At 43.9% G+C, this 19,388-nt stretch overlaps 1 protein-coding gene across 5 annotated transcripts; it reads left to right on the plus strand.

Moving 5' to 3' along the window:
* The first annotated feature begins 5,856 nt into the window (after positions 1 to 5,856).
* Positions 5,857 to 19,338, plus strand: LOC110538743 (lipid droplet assembly factor 1). 5 transcript variants are annotated; one of them, XM_090197076.1, is made up of 6 exons: positions 5,857 to 5,919; positions 13,433 to 13,538; positions 13,678 to 13,846; positions 14,036 to 14,174; positions 14,271 to 14,336; positions 17,733 to 19,338. In XM_090197076.1, exons 2-6 carry the CDS (start codon positions 13,443 to 13,445, stop codon positions 17,770 to 17,772), a joined length of 510 nt encoding a protein of 169 aa, XP_090053202.1. In that variant the 5' UTR covers positions 5,857 to 5,919; positions 13,433 to 13,442; the 3' UTR covers positions 17,773 to 19,338. The 5 variants fall into 5 exon arrangements, with proteins under 5 accessions (XP_090053202.1, XP_090053200.1, XP_090053204.1 ...); XM_090197074.1 differs by lacking the exon at positions 5,857 to 5,919 and adding an exon at positions 12,557 to 13,027; XM_090197077.1 differs by lacking the exon at positions 5,857 to 5,919 and adding an exon at positions 12,780 to 12,873.
* The last annotated feature ends 50 nt before the right edge of the window (positions 19,339 to 19,388 follow it).

Genomic DNA, 19,388 nt, shown 5'->3' on the forward strand with positions numbered 1-19,388 from the left:
AGAGGCGAGAAGGATCGGAGGACCAAAATGCGGCGTGGTATGTGTTCATGATGAAATTTAATAAAGAAAACACTAAACACTGAAACACACTATACAAAACAATAAACAAATAACGACCGTGAAGCTACAAATTAGACCTGTGCTGACACAAGCAATCAACATAGACAATCACCCACAAACAAACAGTGAAACCCAGGCTACCTAAGTATGATTCTCAATCAGAGACAACTAATGACACCTGCCTCTGATTGAGAACCATACTAGGCCGAAACATACAAATCCCCAAATCATAGAAAAACAAACATAGACTGCCCACCCCAACTTACGCCCTGACCATACTAAATAAATACAAAACAAAGGAAATAAAAGTCAGAACGTGACAGTTGGTGTCTGGGGGGTAACCCCGCCAGGACTCAAACCCAGGTACAGCGACTGTTAAGCCAACACCTTGAAATGTTACACCAAGAGAGCCAAACCTCTTTACAAGGTCGCTAGGTGTTGGGTTAAGGTAGCTATATTACCCGCTTCTTTAGAGTGTCCCACCACACTTCTTTATACCAAGTCCCTTATGTGTACATGCCTGTCCAATGGCCTCATGGGTACCTCTTGACAAGGTTGCTAGGTGTTGGGTTAAGGTCTTTAATGTATCATTCAAATCGTGAAAACGTGGTTACTTAAAGGCCCAGTGCAGTCAAAAACAGGATTTTTCTGTGTTTTGTATATTTCCACACTAGGAGGTTGGAATAATGCTATGAAATTGTGAACATTATGATGATGCCTTTTAAGTGAAATATCATCTGAAATTTCAGCCTGTTTTGGTGGGATGGAGTTTTGGCCTGCCTGGTGACATCACCAGGTGGTAATTGAGTTCCAATAAGAAATAGTTCCAAACCTAGTTTTCTGTCTCCCCCTCCCCACTCAGACCACTCCCAGACAGTCCTAGCAAAATTCTTACTTGAGAAATTGCTTTTTGCCAAGAAGCATTTTTTGTTTCTTTTCAAGCATTTTAATTGAAAACAATCACAGTAAGGTGCAGTATTGTTACACAGGAATGATCAGATATTTAGATCAAAACGACTGAATTGGACATTTAAGATATACAGTGGGGCAAAAAAGTATCTAGTCAGCCACCAATTATGCAAGTTCTCCCACTTCAAAAGATGAGAGAGGCCTGTAATTTCCATCATAGGTACACTTCAACTATGACAGACAAAATGAGAAAAAAAATCCATAAAATCACATTGTAGAGGTGATGGAGGGAGGGAAGGATCTAAAATGTCTCGCCCATTCTCCTCGCCGGTCCTGGCAATACAACCTCAGAAACCTACCCACTTCCTGGTTCACTCTCTCCACCTGCCCATTACTCTCGGGGTGATAACCAGAGGTAAGGCTTACCGAGACCCCCAGATGCTCCATAAACGCCCTCCAAACCCGGGACGTGAACTGGGGACCTCGATCAGATACGATGTCCTCCGGAAGACGTGGGTGAGTAGAGCCTCCTCAGTCTGTAGGGCCGTAGGGAGACCAGGCAATGGGAGGAGACGGCAGTACTTAGAGAACCGATCCACAACGTTCCCCTGAGATGGGGGAAGATCAGTAAGAAAATCTACCGATAGATGAGACCAGGGCCGTTGTGGAACCGGGAGGGGTTGTAACCTCCCTCTAGGCAGGTGCCTAGGAGCGTTAATCTGAGCGCATACCGAACAGGAGGAGACATAGAGCCTCACGTCCTTAGCTAAGGTGGGCCACCAGTATTTCCCCCTAAGACCCCGCACCGTCCTCGCAATCCCCGGATGACCCGAAGAAGGTAGTGTGTGAGCCCACCGAATCAATTGATCACGGACACCAAGCGGCACGTACCTAAGACTGGTCGGACACTGTGAAGGCGCAGGTTCTACCCTCAACGCCCGCTCGATGTCCGTGTCCACCTCCCATACCACCGGGGCCACCAGCCAAGAGGCTGGAAGGATGGGAGTAGGATCGATGGACCGGTCCTCGGTGTCATAGAGACGGGACAGCGCGTCGGCCTTAGTGTTAAGGGAACCTGGTCTATAAGCGATAGTAAATCTAAAGTGTGTAAAGAACATGTCCCACCTAGCCTGACGCGGATTTAGTCTCCTCGCCGCTCGGATATACTCCAGATTGCGGTGGTCAGTCCAGATGAGGAAAGGGTGTTTAGCCCCCTCAAGCCAGTGTCTCCACACCTTCAGGGCTTTTACCATAGCTAGTAACTCCCAGTCCCCCACATCATAGTTCCGCTCCGCCGGACCCAGCTTATTAGAAAAAAAAGCGCAGGGACGGAGTTTTGGTGGCGTGCCCGAGCGCTGTGACAGCACGGCTCCAACCCCAGCCTCGGACGCATCCACCTTCACTATGAATGCTAACGAAGAGTCCGGATGCGCCAACACGGGAGCTTCAGTTAACAGCGCCTTCAACTGGTTGAAGGCTCCATCTGCCTCGGCCGACCACCATAGACGCACCGGCCCCCCCTTCAGCAGTGAGGTAATGGGCGCCGCCACTTGGCCCAAACCCCGGATAAACCTCCGGTAGTAATTGGCAAACCCTAAAAACCGCTGCACCTCGTTTACCGTGGTCAGAGTCGGCCAATTACGCACGGCGTTAACGCGGTCACACTCCATCACCTCCCCCGAGGTGGAAATGCGATAACCCAGGAAGGAAACGGCTTGTTTGGAGAACACACATTTCTCAGCCTTGACGTATAGGTCATGCTCCAGCAGTCGCCCAAGGACCTTGCGCACCAGGGAGACATGCGCGGCGCGTGTGGCAGAATAGATGAAGATGTCATCAATATATACCACCACACCCTGCCCGTGCAAGTCCCTGAGAATCTCAACCCATACGGCATCACAAGGTACTCATAGTGGCCTGATGTGGTACTTAACGCTGTTTTCCACTCGTCTCCTCCCCGAATACTCCTGAGGTAGAGTTTTGAAAAATGCGCCCGCTCCGTGGAATGATTCTACCGCCGTAGCGATGAGAGGTAGCGGATAACTAAATCCCACTGTGATCGAATTTAGACCTCGATAATCAATGCACGGACGCAGTCCTCCCTCATTTTTCCTCACAAAAAAGAAACTCGAGGAGACAGGTGACATGGAGGGCCCAATGTACCCCTGTCTCAGAGATTCCGTGAAATACAGTGGGGCAAAAAAGTATTTAGTCATCCACCAATTGTGCAAGTTCTCCCACTTAAAAAGATGAGAGAGGCCTGTAATTTTCATCATAGGTACACTTCAACTATGACAGACAAAATGAGGAAAAAAAATCCAGAAAATCACATCAAAATCATCAAAATCACATATGTTTTTATATGCTACATAGGCTGTAGTTTAGGTATGCGATCTAGTGAGAGAAAGGGAACTGCAAGGTTTTCAGTGAATTTATGTAAATCCTTTGATCCTGCGCATTTTTATATTGTAAAAAGTTTCTTATTTTCATACAGTTTCATATTGTAAAAATACAATGCAAAATTACAACTACATAATGTGTAAATACCACAGGAGGTTGGTGGCACCTTAATTAATTGGGGAGGTCAGTCTAGTGGTAATGGCTGGAGCGGATTAAGAGGAATGCGATAAGATGGTGTCCATGTGTTTGATGCCATTCAATCGCTCCGTTCCAGCCATTATTATGAGCCGTCCTCCCCTCAGCAGCTTCCACTGATAAACACCATACTAAATGCAGAAGACACATTTCAGTTGAATGCATTCAGTTGTACAACACTAGGTTTCCCCCCTTTCCCTACTGATCCCCCCCCCCCCTTTCCCTACTGACCAACTCTTTTCTCTGTATACATCAAGGATGTCTTGCTGCTGGTGACTCTGATCCACCTCGACACAGAAGACACCATTCTGTATACTTCTGGCCCTTCTTTGGACACTGTTAACTAACCTCCAGACGAGCTTCAATGACATACAACTCTCCTTCCGTGGCCTCCAACTGCTCTTAAATGAAAGTTAAACTAAATGTATGCTCTTCAACCGATCGCTGCCCGCACCCGCCCGCCCGTCTAGCATCACTACTGTGGACGGTTCTGACTTAGAATATGTGGACAAGTACAAATACCTAGGTGTCTGGTTAGACTGTAAACTCCCCTTCCAGACTCACATTAAGCATCTCTAATCCAAAATTAAATCTAGAATCGAAAAACATACCCTCGAAAAACTGACTATCCTACCGATCCTTGACTTCAGCAATGTCATTTACAAAATAGCCCCCAACATTCTACTCAGCAAATTGGATGTAGTCTATCACAGTGCCGTCTGTTTTGTCACCAAAGCTCCATATACTACCCACCACTGCAACCTGTATGCTCTCATTGGCTGGCCTTCGCTACATATTCGTCGACAAACCCACTGGCACCAGGTCACCTATACGTTTTTGCTAAGTAAAACCCCGCCTTATTTCAGCTCACTGTTTACCATAGCAGCACCCACCCGTAGCACGCGCTCCAGCAGGTATATTTCAATGGTCACCCCCAAAGTCAACTCCTCCGCCTTTCCTTCCAATTCTCTGCTGCCAACGAATTGCAAAAATCACTGAAGCTGGAGTCTTATATCTCCCTCACTAACTTTAAGCATCAGCTGTCAGAGCAGCTGACCGATCATTGTACCTGTACATAGCCCATCTGTAAATAGCACACCCAATTACCTCATCCTCATAATATTATTTTTTCTCCTTTGCACCCCAGTATCCCTACTTGCACAGTCATCTTCTGCACATCCATCACTCCAGTGTCTAATTGCTAAATTGTAATTATTTCACCACTAAGCCCTATTTACTAATCTTACTTACATTTGCACACACTGTATATAGAGTTTTCTATTGTGTTTTTGACTGAACGTTTGTTTATCCCATGTGTAACTCTGTGTTGTTTGTGTCGCACTGCTTTGCTTTATCTTGGCCAGGTCGCAGTTGTAAATGAGAATTTGTTCTCAACTGGCCTACCTGGTTAAATAAAGGTGAAATAAAATAAATAACAATGATGAGTTGATTATTTTAATCAGCTGTGTAGTGCTCCAGTACTGAGTTTGGGAAACCCTGTTCTCAGTGGTGATTTTAACATGTAAATCGTGGTGGGGCAAACTCCCAAAGAATGTTTTAGATGTGTGCCAGCAAAGCCACTACACAACATTAAACAATACATTAACTGCACTATAACAGTAACAAATAGTGCCCACAAACTTTTAGGGCCTATATAAAGATGTTCCAACAGCAGAGCTTTCTTTTCAGGACCATGGAGTTAATCCTTACCACAGCTACACCTGGCTATCAGGGGAGTCTTGTCTGGCAATGAAACAGATATTCAACCTCATTTACTGCCTTTTTAAAAAACATAGTGGATATGGCTGACTTGCTTAAACTAATGTGGTTTCTACTGAAAATTGAGATGTACAAACTATGGTATAAGGGAATGAAGAGCGGATAAGAGGCAATACGTAATTTCAATTAAGACATGAATGAGCAAGCTAAGACTTTGAAATGTACAGGACAGAATTCAGAACATGGGCCGTTCTTACAGTATTCTCCCTGTACACCAAGTCAGAACTGTAGGATAAATAAAGGGGGTATATAAGCAGACAATGAAAGCTCTTTTGCCCCGCCGTGTACACTAGCATGTGGTGCCATGCGGTGAAACACCGCTTCCCATTTATTTTCAATGGAAGAAAAGCCTTGGGAAGTGGAGAGGGTGGGGGACCGTTGGGTGGCATAAATGTGGCGTGGGAGGGTGTAAAAAGTTAAACATTTCCCAACTTGATGCAAATCACCTTCGACGACCACTGGGCGATGACCAATCATATCGAGTGGTTCCCATGACTAATTTGACGGTATGCGACCCTAGGCTGGAGACATTCTTCAGCAAAGATGGCTGACAAAAATACTAGGATGGAAGCAAATGTAAGTAATTAAAACGTCATAACGAATCATGCAAAAAATGTACAGTTGAGAGGAATATGTTAGTTAATATATAGACAAAGTTACGAAAGTTGCTATTTAGCAGGCTAGCTGACTAGCTAACGTTAACCAGCTAGCTAACATTATTATCCTAGCCACCTAGCTAGAATTCATAACATAACATAAGTTTTGCAGATTTTGTAAAATATTGTAAATTGAGCAAATTCATAACATATTGTATGTTTTGCAAATTCCTAACATATCATACAAAAGGGGTGATGGACAACCACAAATTAATACATACCATACCATACGAAACGTAACATACATTCTAAATTGAGTGTCTTGGATTTACTTGCTTACTAATACAAGTACTGTGTACATTGTAGGGCACTGCCTGCAAACTCCCTCCATTGGCGAGTGTGCAGAGCAGCCCCCAAACAAGACTTGTCTTGAGGCTACCCCACATACGCCTTATGGAATACGGGGTCCTCGATTTGCTGTATCAAGATGAAACAGCAAGGAGGACGAGAAGTGAAAGTAGGGAGAGGAGGAAAAGGAGATTCAAGACCATTGGCTCGAGGTCCTCTTCCTCCCTCAGCGCACATCAGCACCCGATGACAAATACATGGCCTGCACCCATGGGGGGTGGCAGCGCCAAGAGGGACTGTAGAGCTGACAGTAGGGGAAGCGGTCCTTCGTTGCTACCACATCAGTGTCCTGCAGCCTGAGTCCCTTAGGGTGAAAGAAGTGGCTTCTGAGGAGCATCCAACAGTTCACTCCTTGTCCTGGCCTGCCTCCTCTCGGCTGGAGCACAGACTCTCGCCACGTACGCACTTTTAAAACCCTGCCGCTCATATAGAGCAGCTAATCTCTATGCATCCGCTCACAGGGAAGATGGGGGGGGTCTCACCACCAGTGCCATAGCTCTCTCATCAGCGCTTTCACAAGCAATCGAGGCAGGAAGACAAATTGCCAGTTGCCACCAAGCACTGTCCCCAAATCCCAGTGTTTTAACACTGTGCTTTGTAATACAAAAGTATGTTGCATCCAGGCATCTTGCCTAGGGTACAGAGCAAAAATATGACACTGGTTTGCCAGAGTCATCAGACTTGTAGGCGACTAACCGCAAGAGCAGGGAACTGGCATTCCAGCCCTGGGTCTTGTACATAGTCATAAAGGGGTACAGACTTCAGTTCTCTATGAAGCCACCTGTTATCAACAGAGTTCTCGTTTCAATAGCAAATGGTGACTCAGACTGCATAATTGCGTCATTTCCTCTCTATTAATCAAAGGGGTAGAGTAATACCAGTGGCAGAGAGCCATCTAGGCTTTTACTCCCGGTACTTCCTGGTCCCTTTTGGACATACGGTTGGTTCCTTAATAGCCTTCCTGAGGAAGTTCACGTTCCATATGCTTACTATCAATATGCTGTCTTTCTCTATTTGTCGAGGCAACTGGTTCACTTCAGTCGACCTCAGGATGCTTCTTTTCACATAAATATTCTGCCAGCACACTGGAAGTTTTTCAGGTTCGCCTTTGAAGGCACAGCCTATGAATACCTTACTGTTCCCTTCGGGCTAGCCCAAGCTTCCCGTACATTCAGCAAGTGTGTATATAGCACCCAAGTAAGCGGTACGAAACACGGCTTCCCTTGTAATCCACCTCAACGAGTTATGGTTCAAGATCAAACAGAAAAAGAGCTGTTTGATGCCCACACAGAGAATAGAATACTGGGTTCTCTCTCTTACCGGGCTACGCTATCGGACGGCCACATAATATTGTTCCAACAGTGCCTCTCCCTGTTCAACCGTATCCCTAACCTTGACCCTTACCCATTGGAATGACTGCAACTCTGGATCAGAAGGTTATGTGTCTGATCCCAGTTGTTTTTTTATTTTGGGTTTTAACCCTATCCCAAACCTTAACCCTTCCGCTAACCATTCGTTATGAATGCCTAAATGTAATCCTTAGCTTCAAAATTTGATGTTTGGAGACATGGAACGATACAGAGCAGCAGGACTAACTAAAAAAACGTTAAAATGTTACATTCGGAACAACTTTGAAATTTGACATTTGGAGAACGTGGGTGAATGTCTAATTCTGCAGTGAGACTGTAAGACCTTGTTGGGACAGAGAATACGACTGTGGTGGCATACATCAACTGCCAGGGTGGCACTCACTCTCTGCATCTACACAGAATAGCTGTCAAGATTATTTTGTGGAACAGGGCACAACTACTTTCACCACACGTGAGTCATGTCCCAGGCGTATTGCATGTGAGAGCGAACTTGTTGTCCAGAGGGAATCCCCTATACAGGGATTGGAGGCTTCATCCCCAGGTGGTGAACCAAGACTGGGAGAGATACGGTCTAGCCAGCATAGATCTTTCGCATCGCACAAAAACACGCACTGCCCGTTGTTCTTTGTGATAGCAGGAAATGTACCACTGAGATTGCATATACCAGCACACCCTTGGCCAAAGGTAATGCTCTATGCAAGGAATTCGGTAAAAGGCGGCACAGCCCGCAGATCACTTTCCAAATATTAGGAATTCAGTTGGGGTCACTGACAGTCACTCAATTAGATCATGTCAGCAAGTTAGCCTAGCCAGCTCTGGTAAGTAACAATCACTCAGATATCATACCAACATACCATAAGTCAAGGCAAAAATATGTAGAATTTCAGGAAATTTGCCTAAAAACGGCAAACATTTCTCTGCACCCTATGGCAAAATGTGTAGAATTGCAAGGCATTACCTGTAAAACTGCAAAATGCTCCCTCAGCCACATGGAAAAATGTGTAGAAACGCATCAAACTTGCTTTAAATCTGAAATATTTTCTCTACGACTCTCGTCAATCTCTAAGATTGCAGGAAATGAACGTTAAAAAGTCAAAATTTTGGGCTTAGGGCCCCCAAAAGCCTAGGGCCTGACTGCATGTGTGGGTATGGATTTGTAGAATTGTAGAGGACACGCCCCACTCAGAGAGAGACACAGCTTAATGTGAGTTCTCACATCTTTCAACATGTTTTTTACAAAAGGATAGACTTGGAGTTAGATGAACTTGGATTTTTTGGCAGGTACATATGCAGGATGCTCCTCTCCGCAGCATGGCCTTCGCTCCAGATTTTGACCACAATTAACTGTAGAGATTACTGCTTCCAAGGTTTTCTTTTTTCAAGCTACACAGAGGGTGCTCTAGCAAGCAAACAGCAGAGACCTGAGGACACCATTCCAACCTGGAACTGAGCTCCCAGGCTTGAAAGGACAGACCAGATACAAATACAATTAGCACTAAGGTGTGAAGTAAAAGGGCTTTTGGCCCAACCAGTGCCAGGAGTCTTTGAAGCGTCCTCTGAAGCCCCCTCCTGCTGTTCAAAGACCATTCACTGGCATTTTCTACAAGGAATCTGCCTCCAGAAATAAAGGCTTCTCCCAAGGTGGTGTGACACCTACTCCTGTTGCCTGCTGCACTGCTGCTTGGATTCCACCTGGCGATCTGTTCACCGTCTGCCCTGGCCTGTCTCCCCCTGTCTGGTACAGGTACCTCCACCACATTCACCCCTCTCTCCCTGGCCTGTCTCCCCCTGTCTGGTACAGGTACCTCCACCACATTCACCCCTCTCTCCCTGGCCTGTCTCCCCCTGTCTGGTACAGGTACCTCCATCACATTCACCCCTCTCTCCCTGGCCTCTCTCCCCCTGTCTGGTACAGGTACCTCCACCACATTCACCCCTCTCTCCCTGGCCTGTCTCCCTCTGTCTGGTACAGGTACCCCCACCACACTCCCCTCTCTCCCTGGTCTGTCTCCCCCTGTCTGGTACAGGTACCTCCACCACATTCACCCCTCTCTCCCGAGCTTTCGCTAGCCTCCACCACACACGCACTGTTGGTGCGAGTGACTCTGACCTTAGAATGGCTAGCCCCAAGTCGTTATATATATTTTTTAATATCGTGCATTGTTCTATTTGCCTCATGACTCCTGCGTACTTTGTTGACTACAAACTTTCTTTATCAAACTGTGGGACAGACTATGTTTGTTCCAACACTCGGGACTCTGACTCTGTATTGGTTACACAGACTTTTGGCCTCCCATCCTATTCTAACCTCTCGTCGGCTTTGTATTCATCTTACCTGATCATGTGTTGGTCATTACTGAGATGTGGTTAAGGAAGAGTGTTTTGAACACTGATGTTAACCTTTCTGGTTATAAGGCTTTTCGGCAAGACAGATCTTCCAAAGGTGGGGGAGTGGAAATCTTTACCAAGGATCACCTTCAGTGCTCGGTTGTCTCTACCAAGTCTATTCCCAAACAATTTGATTTGCTGGTTTTAAGCATTAAACTTTAAAATAGCTTTTTGTTGACCGTTGTTGGGTGGTATCGTCCTACATCAGTGACAGGAAGGTTGCAAGCTCAAAATCCTGAGCTGACAAGGTACAAATCTGTCGTTCTGCCCCTGAACAGGCAGTTAACCCACTGTTCATAGGCCGTCATTGAAAATAAGAATTTGTTCTTAACTGACTTGCCTAGTTAAATAAAGGTAAAACATTTTTTACAAAAATTCAGCACCGGCCTGTACCCTATCTGCCCTAAGCTCTCTCCTGGCCCCTTACACCAAGTCTGATTTTGTCCTGCTAGGTGACCTAAACTGGGACGTGCTTAAACAACCTGACCAAGTCTCAAAGCAATGGGACTCCCTTAAAATTTATCCGATTATCACCAATCCCACAAGGTATGACTCCAAACACCCAGAAAAGGCTACTCTCCTCGATGTTATCCTCACAAATAATCCTGATAGGTATCAGTCTGGTGTCCTTTATTTAAAGGTGAAGATCAAGCTGATCCTAACTGTTATAGGCCTATTTCTATTTTTCCCTGTTTATCAAAAATGTTGGAAAAACTTGTCAATAATCAACTGACTGGCTTTCTTGATGTCTATAGTATTCTCTCGGGTATGCAATCTGGTTTCCGCTCAGGTTATGGATGTGTCACTGCAACCTTAAAGGTCCTCAATGATGTCACCATTTGCCCTTGATTCTAAGCAATATTGTGCTGCTATTTTTATTGACTTTGACACGGTAGACCATTCTATTCTTGTGGGCCGGCTAAGGAGTATTGCTGTCTCTGAGAGGTCTTTGTCCTGCTTTGCTAACTACCTCGCTCATGAGTACAGTGTATAAAGTCTGAAAATATGTTGTCTCAGCCACTGCCTGTCACCAAGGGAGTACCCCAAGACTCAAATATAGGCCCCACGCTCTTCTCAAATTACATCAACCAACCATACCTCAGGCAGTAGGAAACTCTCTCATCCATTTATATGCAGATGAGACAGTCTTATACTCAGCTGGCCCCTCCCCAGGTGTTGTGTTAAATGCTCTACGACAAAGATGTCTTAGTGACCAACAAGCTTTCTCTTCCCTTAACCTTGTTCTGAACACCTCCAAAACAAAGGTCATGTGGTTTGGTAAGAAGAATGCCCCTCTTCCCACAGGTGTTATTACTACCTCTGAGGGTTTAGAGGTAGTCACCTCATACAAGTACTTGGGAGTATGGCTAGACGGTGCACTGTCCTTCTCTCAGCACATATCAAAGCTGCAGGCTAAATTTAAATCTAGACTTGGTTTCCTCTATCGTAATCACTCCTCTTTCACCCCAGCTGCCAAACTATTCAGATGACCATCCTACCCATGCTAAATTACGGAGACATAATTTATAGATCGGCAGGTAAGGGTGCTCTCGAGCGGCTAGATGTTCTTTACCATTCGGCCATCAGATTTGCCACCAATGCTCCTTATAGGACACATCACTGCACTCTATACTCCTCTGTAAACTGGTCATCTCTGTATACCCATCGCAAAGACCCACTGGTTGATGCTTATTTATAAAACCCTCTTAGGCCTCACTCCTCCCTATCTGAGATATCTACTGCAGCCCTTATTCTCCACATACAACACCCATTCTGCCAGTCACATTCTGTTAAACATCCCCAAAGCACACACTTCCCTGGATCGCTCCTCTTTTCAGTTCTCTGCAGCTAGCGACTGGGAAGAGCTGCAACAAACACTCAAACTTGACAGTTTTATCTCAATATCTTCATTCAAAGCCTCAATCTTTGACACTCTTACAGACAGTTGCGGATGCTTTGTATGATGTCTTGTTGACTCTACCTTCTTGACCTTTGTGCTGTTGACTTTGCCCAATAATATTTGTACTTTGTTTTTGTGCTGCTATCATGTTGTGTTGCTACCATGTTGTTGTCATGTTGTGTTGCTACCATGCTGTGTTGTCATGTTTTGCTGCCTTGTTATGTTGTTGTCTTAGGTCTCTCTTTATGTAGTGTTGGGTCTCTCTTGTTGTGATGTGTGTTTTGTCCTATATTTATATTGTATTTATTTATTTAAAAAATTAATTCCAATTATTTTTGTGTCCAGACTACCCTCACTCTCACTGAAGGGGATATATCACACACAGTGAACACACTCAGCATAGAGATCTTCCATATTGTTATCTATTGGCTGCCTGGGCTCTTACATAATTTAGATATTTTACTTTCGTATTACAGTATCATATGATTTCCCAGAAACAGGTGCAGTTCTCATCAACAGTTATGTGATTTTATCTGTGAAGAAAGGGATGTAGTATTTGCCTCAAGACTGCAGGGTTGCCAGTCCAAGCCTTGATTCTGTCTGTTGTCCTTTGTATAAGATTTTTTGTTGTTGTATTTTTTTAGACTGACCACTGCCTATTCCTCACTATGTGCACTTGGGGAGAAGGGTATATCATTTGGATGCAAACTTATTGAATGTGTTGTTTGTTCTATTAGTTCTATTTATATGTATCAGTCACACATGCTTTTCAGTCCTAGTAATTTTTGTTCTTTGCATTTTACACCTTTTTGTTAACCTCGCGATAGTTCACACACAGCTTCAAACCAGTCGGCACACTTCCTGACCGGTAGATAACGAACAGAGTAGTAAAGGATTAGATAGGAGGGTTTATTTGTTCTTAATGTTTGGTTCTTTTGTCCGTAGACACTCCAGTACAGTAAGTGGCGGCATTCAACGATAACGTTTGTTTGCGGACCGCCATAATATTATAGAAGAAGAAGGTAACGAACAGTTTTGCAAAACGTTTGGATTAGTAGCAAACTACACGATTAACTGTGTTAAAATTAAAATTGTGTGGAATTGAGGAGTAACTCAATGTGTTGCTCGCTTTTTTAGCTAGCAAGTCGTTGGAAATAGCTTTAGCTATTCAGCTAGGCTAACGTTAGTGAAAGTAAACAAACCAAGAAACCCAGCTAACTGTTACTACTAACGCTAGCTGATGTGTCATCAAGGCGCTTTGCTGAAATAGACTTATAAGTGAGCTAGCTAGATACTCGGTATTCATATGTGTGTCTCCATGAGAGGTGGCTAAACTATGTGACATAGCGACATTTATTTATTTGTAAATGTATCCCTCACCCCCTCCTCCCCTTATCCTCTTCTTCCAATTCTTCTGTGCATGATAGAAACCTAACAATGCAGTGCAACAATGTGACAACAATCCCCAAAGGGCTACTGCAGCTTCGAGACAGTTTGAGTAGCATGATGGACAGCCTTTACAAAGACCCCAAGGTAACAAACAGTGCACCATGTATCCTCTTTAGCAACACTGTTAAAAGCTCTTGGTCTAACAGTAACACATGTATTACTTCTTAATAGGACAAAAGGTAATGTGAAGCATGTTCATGACCCTTCTCTCTCTCCTCAATAGGTGGCAGCGCTGATGAACACATCAATGGGGCAGTACCTCAATGGCCACCCATTCTTAGCCCTGGCTGTGTTGGTATTTGGCTCCATGGCCACTGTACCCATTGGGATTTTCCTGACCTTTGCCACTGTTACATTCATTGGTGCCACTGTGGGTTTCGTTTTATTGGAGGGTAAGTCCCTATACTATCTATACAATACCTACTGTCCACTACTACAGTGACAATACACTCTTCCCAGCTGTGTAGTATAACAACTAATCTGAATGCCTGTCTATCAGGGACAATGATGGTGGCTAATACTGAAACCCTTTTTTACTCATGTTTTTCCTTATTATTCCTACCTCCTCCCTCTCCCTCCAGTGTTTCTGCTATCCCTAGGAGGGGTCAGTCTGCTGTGTGTGCTCTCTGCTCTGGCCATCCTCTCCATCCTGGTCTCCTTGGTCCTTGGTGCCTGTTACATTACCTCTTACAATGTGCTCAACTTCTACTACAGCCAGCGGTATCAAAACACACAGCCTGGAGTAAACACACACACACAGAGGCCCTTCATTTGAGATTCTCATTTTCTCCCTCTTTCTTTCTCTTTTTCACCCAGTGTCAGTAGGTACCGAGTCACTAGATTGGAGCCTGCGACAAATATAACAGTCATGGAACAAGATGGGTGTGTTCAACTTGGTTGATGAACAAAAACTCATTTCTAGATATACAGTTGAAGTCGGAAGTTTACATACACTTAGGTTGGAGTCATTAAAACTTGTTTTTCAAACACTCCACAAATTTCTTGTTACCAAACTATAGTTTTGGCAAGTCGGTTAGGACATCTACTTTGCATGACACAAGTCATTGGTCCAACAATTGTTTACAGACACAGATTATTTCACTTATAATTCACTGTATCAAAAATTCCAGTGGATCAGAAGTTTACATAAACTAAATTGACTGTGCCTTTAAACAGCTTGGAAAATTCCAGGAAATTGGCTTTAGAAGCTGATAGGCTTGTTGACATAATTTGAGGTGTACCTGTGGATGTTTTATTTTACCTTTTTTTAAACTAGGCAAGTTAGTTAAGAACAAATTCTTATTTTCAATGACTGCCTAGGAACAGTGGGTTAACTGCCTGTTCAGGGGCAGAATGACAGATTTGTACCTTGTCAGCTCAGGGGTTTGAACTTGCAACCTTCCAACACTCTAACCACTAGGCTACCCTGCCGCCCCATGTATTTCAAGGCCTACCTTCAAACTCAGTGCCTCATTGCTTGACATCATGGGAAAATCAAAATAAATCAGCCAAGACCTCAGAAAATAAATTGTAGACTTCCACAAGTCTGGTTCATCCTTGGGAGCAATTTCCAAACGCCTGAAGGTACCACGTTCATCTGTACAAACAATAGTATGTAAGTATAAACACCATGGGACCACGCAGCGGTCATACCGCTCAGGAAGGAGACGCGCTCTGTCTCCTAGAGATGAACGTACTTTGGTGCGAAAAGTGCAAATCAATCCCAGAACAACAGCAAAGTACCATGTGAAGATCCTGGAGGAAACCGGTACAAAAGTATCCATATCCACAGTAAAACGAGTCATATATCGACATAACCTGAAAGGCCGCTCGGCAAGGAAGAAGCCACTGCTCCAATACCGCCATAAAAAAGCCAGACTACTGTTTGCAACTGCACATGGGGACAAAGATTGTACTTTTTGGAGAAATGTCCTCTGGTCTGATGAAACAAAAGTAGAACTGTTTGGCCATAATGACAATTGTTATGTTTGGAGTAAAAAGAGGAGGCTTGTAAGCTGAAGAACACCATCCCAACCGTGAAGCATGGGGGTGGCAGCATCATGTTGTGGGGGTGCTTTGCTGCAGGAGTGACTGGTGCACTTCACAAAATAGATGGATTCATGAGGAAGGGAAATTATGTGGATATATTGAATCAACATCTCAAGACATCAGTCAGGAAGTTAAAGCTTGGTCGCAAATGGGTCTTGGAGTGGCCATCACAAAGCCCTGACCTCAATCCCATAGACAATTTGTGGGCGGAACTGAAAAAGCATGTGCGAACAAGGAGGCCTGCAAACGTGACTCAGTTACACCCGCTCTGTCAGGAGGAATAGGCCAAAATTCACCCAACTTATTGTGGGAAGCTTGTGGAAGGCTACCCAAAACGTTTGACCCAAGTTGTACAATTTAAAGGCAATGCTACCAAATACAAATTGAGTGTATGTAAACTTCTGACCAAATGGGAATGTGATGAAAGAAATAAAAGCTGAAATAAATCACTCTCTACTACACTTCTCAAAAAAATAAAGGGAACACTTAAACAACACAATGTAACTCCAAGTCAATCACACTTCTGTGAAATCAAACTGTCCACTTAGGAAGCAACACTGATTGACAATAAATGTCACATGCTGTTGTGCAAATGGAATAGACAACAGGTGGAAATTATAGGCATTTAGCAAGACACCCCCATTAAAGGAGTGGTTCTGCAGGTGGTACCACAGACCACTTCTCAGTTCCTATGCTTCCTGGCTGATGTTTTGGTCACTTTTGAATGCTGGCGGTGCTTCCACTCTAGTGGTAGCATGAGATGGAGTCTACAACCCACACAAGTGGCTCAGGTAGTGCAGCTCATCCAGGATGGCACATCAATGCGAGATGTGGCAAGAAGGTTTGCTGTGTTTGTCAGCGTAGTGTCCAGAGCATGGAGGCGCTACCAGGAAACAGGCCAGTACATCAGGAGACGTGGAGGAGGCCGTAGGAGGGCAACAACCCAGCAGCAGGACCGCTACCTCCGCCTTTGGGCAAGGAGGAGCACTGCCAGAGACCTGCAAAATGACCTAAAGCAGGCCACAAATGTGCATGCGTTTGCTCAAATGGTCAGAAACAGACTCCATGAGGGTGGTATGAGGGCCCGACGTCCACAGGTGGGGGTTGTGCTTACAGCCCAACACCGTGCAGGACGTTTGGCATTTGCCATAGAACACCAAGATTGGCAAATTCGCTACTGGCGCCCTGTGCTCTTCACAGATGAAAGCAGGTTCACACTGAGCACATGTGACAGTCTGGAGACGCCGTGGAGAACGTTCTGCTGCCTGCAACATCCTCCAGCATGACCGGTTTGGCGGTGGGTCAGTCATGGTGTGGGGTGGCATTTCTTTGGGGGGCCGAACAGCCCTCCATGTGCTCTCCAGAGGTAGCCTGACTGCCATTAGGTACCGAGATGAGATCCTCAGACCCCTTGTGAGACCATATGCTGGTGCGGTTGGCCCTGGGTTCCTCCTAATGCAAGACAATGCTAGACCTCATGTGGCTGGAGTGTGTCAGCAGTTCCTGCAAGAGGAAGGCATTGATGCTATGGACTGGCCCGCCCGTTCCCCAGACCTGAATCCAATTGAGCACATCTGGGACATCATGTCTCGCTCCATCCACCAACGCCAACGCACTACAGACTGTTCAGGAGTTGGCGGATGCTTTAGTCCAGGTCTGGGAGGAGATCCCTCAGGAGACCATCCGCCACCTCATCAGGAGCATGCCCTCGCGTTGTAGGGAGGCCACACACACTACTGAGCCTCATTTTGACTTGTTTTAAGGACATTACATCAAAGTTGGATCAGCCTGTAGTGTGGTTTTCCACTTTAATTTTGAGTGTGACTCCAAATCCAGACCTCCATGGGTTGATAAATTAGATTTCCATTGATCATTTTTGTGTGATTTTGTTGTCAGCACATTCAACTCTGTAAAGAAGAAAGTATTTAATAAGAATATTTCATTCATTCAGATCTAGGATGTGTTATTTTAGTGTTCCCTATATTTTTTTGAGCAGTGTATTATTCTGACATTTCACATTCTTAAAATAAAGTGGTGATCCTAACTGACTTAAGGCGGGGAATTTTTACTAGGATTAAATGGCAGGAATTATGAAATACTTAGTTTAAAGGTATTTGGCTAAGGTGTACTTTAACAGTATCATACAATGTTGTTTCTCATAAGTTTAAAGTGTCCCTTTAATGTAATACTCAAGTTGTTTGTTCTCTCCCCTACTTTAAAATCTGTCAGAGAAGAAGATGAAGAAGCCTATGGGAAGCCGAAGGTATAAGGAGCTGCAGCGTCAGTGATGGAGATGGCCTTCTACAGACACAATCGTATACTGATCACTGCACTGCAGTCCTTTCACTGGCAGATAGGGGTTCCTCTAGACTCAAGAACTAGATAGAGTAAAACCTCAGGTTGACTTTTCATTAAAGGCCCAATGCAGCTGTTTTTATCTCAATATCAAATAATTTCTGGCTAATAATTAAGTACCTTACTGTGATTTGTTTTAAATGAAAACAAACAAAAATTGCTTCTTAGCAAAGAGCATGTTCTCAAGCAATAATTGTTTAGGTCTAAGTGGAGAGGGAAAAACTGAAACATATCTGTTATTGTCAGACATTTGGAACTCTCTTTCTTATTAGTCTATAAACTCATTTACCGCCAGGTGATGTTAACAGGCAGGCCACATTTTCAGGCCACCAAAGCAGGCTGAAATTTCAGGTGGTCTTTTCAAACAGCTCTTGCACTGAAAGGGCATCATTTTCACAATTGCACAGTATTATTCCAACATCATCGTCTGGAAATATTTATAAAACAGAAAAATCTTTGACTGGGCCTTAAACTAGAAAAGTATCCATTATCCAAACAGCCCAATGGAATCATCACCATTGATACAAGTATTAATATTTCTTTATATGATTCTGGAGGTTGTATAATTTCACCTGACTGAATGTAGGCACATTGATTGTTGATTTATTTTATTGCATTATAGCATTTGTACTAATATCTCTATTTTCTTGATCTTTCTAAGGGTTAAGAGTACAAAGATGTATATTTTATACATAAACATAGTTTAAATTCAAGCTGCTATCGGTTGCTAGTCTGATTGTCGGATGTTACATGCAATGAATGCACCTTGGTTTTTATTGTCCATTTGCAATGGAAAGAGGATTAAGAACCTGTAATGGTAGAAATGATTTGTTAAACAAAGCCCATTTAGAACATGGCAGATGACCAGGTAGCACTGCAAATAATATACCGGTTACTGCTACATTGTATTTGACAATCTGTGTATTCTGGAAACAATGTGTGCAGTATGCTATAATCCATATTGTACATTTGCCAAAGATTTTATTAAATGTGTTCCTCTAGTTTTGATCCACATAGGATTAATACAGGTCAGTCTTTTAAGTTTCAAATCTGTGGTCCATTTGAAAAGTGGGAGCTAGTTTGTTACTAAGATCATGTCAGTTTGTGTGAACCAGAAATGTAAAGTATGCACTAATAGAGATAGTGACTGATTTGTATCAAAAAGTGTTTTTATATGTATTCAATTTAATGTACCTTTTCTCTGAAGATTAGTGGTGAGATGTTACTTTGATGGAATGTTACAAGTAAATCACTTCAACTGCACTAAATTGATTTGCTCTAGAAAGCCAGTGTCTCAATATTGTAAGACATTTTTCTAATGTACAAACGTCATTTGTAATGATTGACCCAGATTTGTAGTTCTGGCCTTGAGCAGTTAAATGTTCTGTATTGTCATGTTTAATGTGGACCCCAGGAATAGTAGCTGCTGCTTTCACAACAGTTAATGGGGATTCTAATAAAATAATACAAGTAATTCTAAGTACTTACCATTTTTTTGCCTAATCCTTTTCTAGCTGTCTGTACATAGGT

Source organism: Oncorhynchus mykiss, chromosome 13 (genome assembly GCF_057628025.1).
Source record: "Oncorhynchus mykiss isolate SJ-2025 chromosome 13, ASM5762802v1, whole genome shotgun sequence".
NCBI classification, from domain to species: domain Eukaryota; kingdom Metazoa; phylum Chordata; class Actinopteri; order Salmoniformes; family Salmonidae; genus Oncorhynchus; species Oncorhynchus mykiss.

Bases quoted from the DNA above. Each gene is read 5' to 3' on its own strand.
- LOC110538743 (XM_090197076.1), top strand. From the start codon at position 13,443: ATGCAGTGCAACAATGTGACAACAATCCCCAAAGGGCTACTGCAGCTT. The intron at 13,539-13,677 runs GTAACAAACAGT...TCTCCTCAATAG, and splicing joins GCCTTTACAAAGACCCCAAG to GTGGCAGCGCTGATGAACAC. The intron at 14,337-17,732 runs GTGTGTTCAACT...AAAATCTGTCAG, and splicing joins ACAGTCATGGAACAAGATGG to AGAAGAAGATGAAGAAGCCT.